General features: G+C 40.9%; 1 protein-coding gene across 1 annotated transcript in view; it reads left to right on the forward strand.

Annotated features, from left to right (window-relative positions):
* The window catches only part of LOC106880012 (inactive tyrosine-protein kinase 7), a 418,974-nt gene that overhangs the window by 401,727 nt on the left and 12,123 nt on the right, over window positions 1–5,124 (forward strand). The window contains exons 14-15 of the mRNA XM_014929805.2: window positions 643–763; window positions 3,693–3,866. Coding sequence (XP_014785291.1) covers window positions 643–763; window positions 3,693–3,866 — 295 coding nt within the window. The remainder of the gene's footprint in view (window positions 1–642; window positions 764–3,692; window positions 3,867–5,124) is intronic.

Genomic DNA, 5,124 nt, shown 5'->3' on the forward strand with positions numbered 1-5,124 from the left:
ATATATATATATATATATGCACAGGCACCCACACACATACATACGCACATGCACAAAACACACATAAAGAGATGCTAATGTGTGTGCTCCCACAAATTTACGATTTGATTTTGCATATATACATATATATATGTGTGTGTGTGTGGGTGTGTGTGTGTGTGGGTGTGTCTGGAGAAATATTTGTGTGTGAGTATTTTGCTATGAGCGCGGTTGTAAACGTTGTTATATACGCGTCTGTACGTCAGTCGGGTAACACGTGCGTATGCTAGCAGCTGCTTCGTAGGATCAATGGGGCCTTCTGTACAGAGTAGACTGAAATTCCCTTTTCTCCCCTTTAAAGCAGAATTGGTGTTTAGATTTTATACTAACCAGTCAGTCATTCGAGTACAGACAGATTGTATGTGTATATGTACATGTGTGTTGTTCTGGATGTGAACATATGCATCTGTGTGTCTGCCCGTGTGTGTATGTGTATTGGCTTGTCTCGGTATACCTGTGTTAGTGTTTGTTAATGTAACTGTGTATGCACTTGCGTATGGCGTGACATGATATATTCAGTGTTGATTTTACTAATTTGTTTATATTCAACCAGTGTATAATTAATGACTGCAAGTCTATATAAGAAAACCTGTGTTTTTTCAGATGCTGGGCAACGGTACCCTTTTGATATCTAAGGTATTCATGGAAGACAAGGGGCGGTATGGCTGCACTGCAAACAATACGGCGGGTCTTCAACGCTACGAAGCTTACCTGGATGTTGCGAGTAAGTTGCTTTTGTTACGATTGCCTTCTTTTCTCCTTTGTTTGTTTAGTTTTTGTTGTCGTTGTTGTTGCTGTTGTTGTTACTTGTTCGTTCATGTGAAGGTGAATGGGAAGGAGAATTTCTTGAAGTTCAATGATAAGAGACTTTTGTGATGTGATTAAAATAATGTCAGCCTGAAAGAAATGCAATTAGAATAATTTCGTTTCTTGACATGGATACATCAACAACAACAACAACAACACCAGCAACAACAACTACCGACAACAATTTTACAGTTAATTAATTTAAGAGAAGACTACGACACGTACAAATAGCTCAACTTCTGAAAAGGATCACGAATCACGAGGGTGATTTTTCTGAAAGCTAATACTTGGAAGCTAATACTTATCCATCAGTTAGCTAGCCGGACAAAATGCTGCTTAGCAACATTTCTTCCGGCTCTTTACGTTCTGAGTTCAGATGCCGCCAAGTTCGACTTTGCTTTGCCTTTTATATTTTCGCGGTCGGTGTAATAAGTACCAGCTGACCAATGGGGTTGATTAAATGGAACTGACCCCTGCCCTCAGAATTGCTGACTTCGCGTCAAAATTCGAAAAATATATTCGTAGGTGCGGGCGTTACTGTGTGGTAAGAAGTTTACTTCCCAACCACATGATTCCGGGTTCAGTCCCACGGCGTGACACCTTGAGCGAGTGTTTTCTACAATAGCCTCGTGCCAGCCAAAGCCTTGTGGGTGGATTTGGTAGACAGAATCGGAAAGAAACCCGTCGTATGTGTGTGTGTGCGCGCATGTATATGTGTGTGCGCGTGTGCATGTATAAATTTACGCGTGTTTCTGTATTTCTCCCCCATCACCGCTTGATAACCGGTGTTGGTGTGTTTACGTCCTCGTAACTTAACGGTTGGGCAAAAGAGACCGATAGAATAAGTGCTTGGCTTACAAAGAATAAGTCCTGGGGTCGATTCGATTTGTTTGACTAAAATCCTTCGGGGCGGTGCTCCAGCATTGCCGCAGTCAAATGACTTAAGCAAATAAAAGAATAAAAGAATATACCTTTAATGTGGTCGTCCACTAAGAGACAACGATGCTGCCATTTAACCCCGGGAAAACATCTCCACTTGGTTTATTCAATCTGCTTCCCAAACTCAGTATTTATTGAAAACAGGTGGTAACTCCTGCCACGCTAGCTTCAAGACCACCAGACCACGTGGTTTCGGTCTCTAGTGGCTCTCCTCGGAAGTGGGTACTCGTTGCGTGTGTGTGTCTTTGTATTTGTCCCTCAACACTGCTTGACAACAACTGTTCGGCAAAAGAGACCGATAGAATAAGTAGCAGGCTTAAAAAGAAATTAATTATTTGGCACGATCTTTTCGACTAAAAATCTTACAAGGAGGTGCCCCAGCATGGCAGCAGTCTAATGACGGACACAAGTAAAAGATATAAGATGTAAAAGAAAATCACTATATATTTTCCATCTGTTATTCGTCGGGCAATCAATTTGTCACATGTGAGTATTATGTTGCCAAAGTTAACAAATAATGGACTTAATTGAATTTTCAGAGATATAAGTATATGAGTGATTAGATCTGTGGGATGTTAGATGAAATTTTCCTTGGTTCACGTGAAGAGATGAACTCCAGTCTGCAAATTAATCAAACAAACGTTGCCATTGTTTTGAATAACGAACTGTTCCAATGCTGCGGTCAAGCAGCGGATCCCGAAGAATCTAGTTATGTTTCGTATACGCAATATGTAATAGAAATACTTCAAGCAGTAAAGTAAATTTTAACATTTGGAGGAGGATGAGATGTCCAACGTTTCAAGCAAACTCCTTCTTCGGAGAGAAATTTATTGTTCGCTGATGTTAAAGAATAATTAAATTGAGATTAATGAATGAGAGAGAGAGAGAGAGAGAGAGAGAGAGAGAGAGAGAGAGAAAATGAGAAAGAGTGGGGAATGCAGAAGAGGTAACAAGTGTTAATGGAGTGAAAAACCAACAGTAAGAGCAACGAAATAATAAAGGAAACGTCTGTGCATTTGAAAGATTTTGTGGGAGGAAAGAGAGCCGACAATGAAGAAATATTATACAGAACATAGAAACGCGCACGCGCACACACACACACAGATACATATACATACATACATGCGCGCATTCGTGACAGTTTTGCATGGCGCAAACACTATTCCCTATAGGGCTGCTGCAACATAATCAAAATCTCCGTAAAATGTTCTTAATTTGAAAGAAAATTTCATGCAAACATGTTTCCCTTGGAAATCTTTCTTTAGGCATTCGTTCATTATAGAATGTTTATGTCGATCACTGAATGACGTGGCATGGTATGCCTATTATTACACTGAAGATCAAGTTCACACACACAAACACACACACACACACACACACACGCACACACACAAATACACACACACACACAGTAGTCGCGAGCTCGCTGCACCGAATGGTTGGCGCACTGTTTGAAAGATGTTTCCTTTTAAATAGGAGCACGTGCGTATCTATCTACAATCTATCTATCTATCTATCTATCTATCTATCTATCTATCTATCTATCTATCTATCTGTCTGTCTGTCTGTCTGTCTGTCTGTCTCTTTCTCTCTGTCTCTCTCTCTCTCTCTCTTTCGCTCTCTCTCTTACTCCTCTCTTTCTCTATCTGTCTATTTCTGCCTGTAATACGGTGACTACACCGCATCTAATATCATTTATCTTTAGACGTTATCTCATTGTAATTTTCCACAAACGTTACACGTGCATTAACCGTGCACACGCACGCACACATGACCACCCCCCACGCACGCACACACAAGCACACAAGCACACATACATATCTTTTAATTCCAAATAACGAAAACGGATAAAATATATTTGAAACAGTTAAATTATGTTGATCTCTGTCGTCATCTCTTTTTAACAGGTGCTGCCGAGTATGAGAAGACTATTAAGCAGGAAGACAGTTTCAATATGATGAAGACAGTGATAATCGCTGTTTGCAGCGCTGGAGCTTATCTCGCACTTGTTATTGGCCTCACGGCCTTCTGTAGTTATCGGCTTTTAATGCAAAGACGAAACAGGAAAGCGTTTTCACCAAGTACGTGTTTGTTGTATTAAACTTGTGACTGTTTGATTGGAAGCTTATCTGAGCACGTCTATACGCAACGCTCTTGTTCATGAATGCATGCAATAAGTAAAGCGAATCACTACATGGAATAAATATGCATCATTTGATATAAATAACTTTGAAAATCCACAATAAGACATGGTAGCATAAAATTATATGGAAGAGTGAATGTGTGTGTGTGTGAGAGAGAGAGAGAGGGGCAGAGGGGAGAGAACCAGTGACAGATGGCTTTTCTTAATATAACCAAATCTTCTAAATCGGTACTTTTCAAAGTGGGAGGTGCTGCCCCACTGGGAAGCGATAGAAAGATTTATATATGTACTGGGAACAAAGGGAACGGTAGGGGTGGCTATAGGTTGCTTTGATTTTTATAAACATTTAAAATTTTTATTTTGTGTACGAATCAGCTGCTAATATTAATTCTGATTTACACCCGTAATTATTGGAGCGTTACGATATGTAGCCAACTGCCTCAGCATCAACCTTTAGAAATTAGGATTCTCTAAACCAGAGAAGAAAGCTAATTACAAGGCTACAGACATAAGCAATCAATGGAACTGTCAAAATATATACGACATTCCAACAGCTTAACAACGTAAGTACAAATGCGCGTTTAGGCGTGCAACTATGTGCATGACTGCACATACCTAAAACATGCAGATCTGCACATCTACTGACTCCAAATAGTTGCACAGTTAACACTTACGTGCTCAACTAATACATTGTTGACGTTGTCGAAATTCCAATGACGGAGTCTTGGATCTAAATTTGAAACCGGCTCTTTCCCCATTGCAGGAAATCTAGAAATAAATCTAAATAATAGCATACATGTGGAGGCGCAATGGCCCAGTGGTTAGGGCAGCGGACTGGCGGTCGGAGGATCGCGGTTTCGATTCCCAGACCGGGTGTTGTGGGTGTTTATTGAGCGAAAACACCTAAGTTCCACGAGGCTCCGGCAGTGAGTGGTGGTGACCCCTGTTGTACTCTTTCGCTCCAACTTTCTCTCACTATTTCTTCCTGTTTTTTTAGTAACGCTGCGATGGACTGGCGTCCCGTTCAGGTGGGGGGAACACATACTCCATAGAAACCGGGAAACCGGGACCATGAGCCTGGCTAGGCTTTGAAAGGGCAAAAAAGGGGAAAAGGAATAGCATACATAGTAATTTGGGATGGTGAACGAAACTATGTACGGTAGCGGAAGTGTAACCATGGGTGTGTGTGGTTAAGA

Source organism: Octopus bimaculoides, chromosome 5, assembly GCF_001194135.2.
Source record: "Octopus bimaculoides isolate UCB-OBI-ISO-001 chromosome 5, ASM119413v2, whole genome shotgun sequence".
Taxonomy (NCBI): domain Eukaryota; kingdom Metazoa; phylum Mollusca; class Cephalopoda; order Octopoda; family Octopodidae; genus Octopus; species Octopus bimaculoides.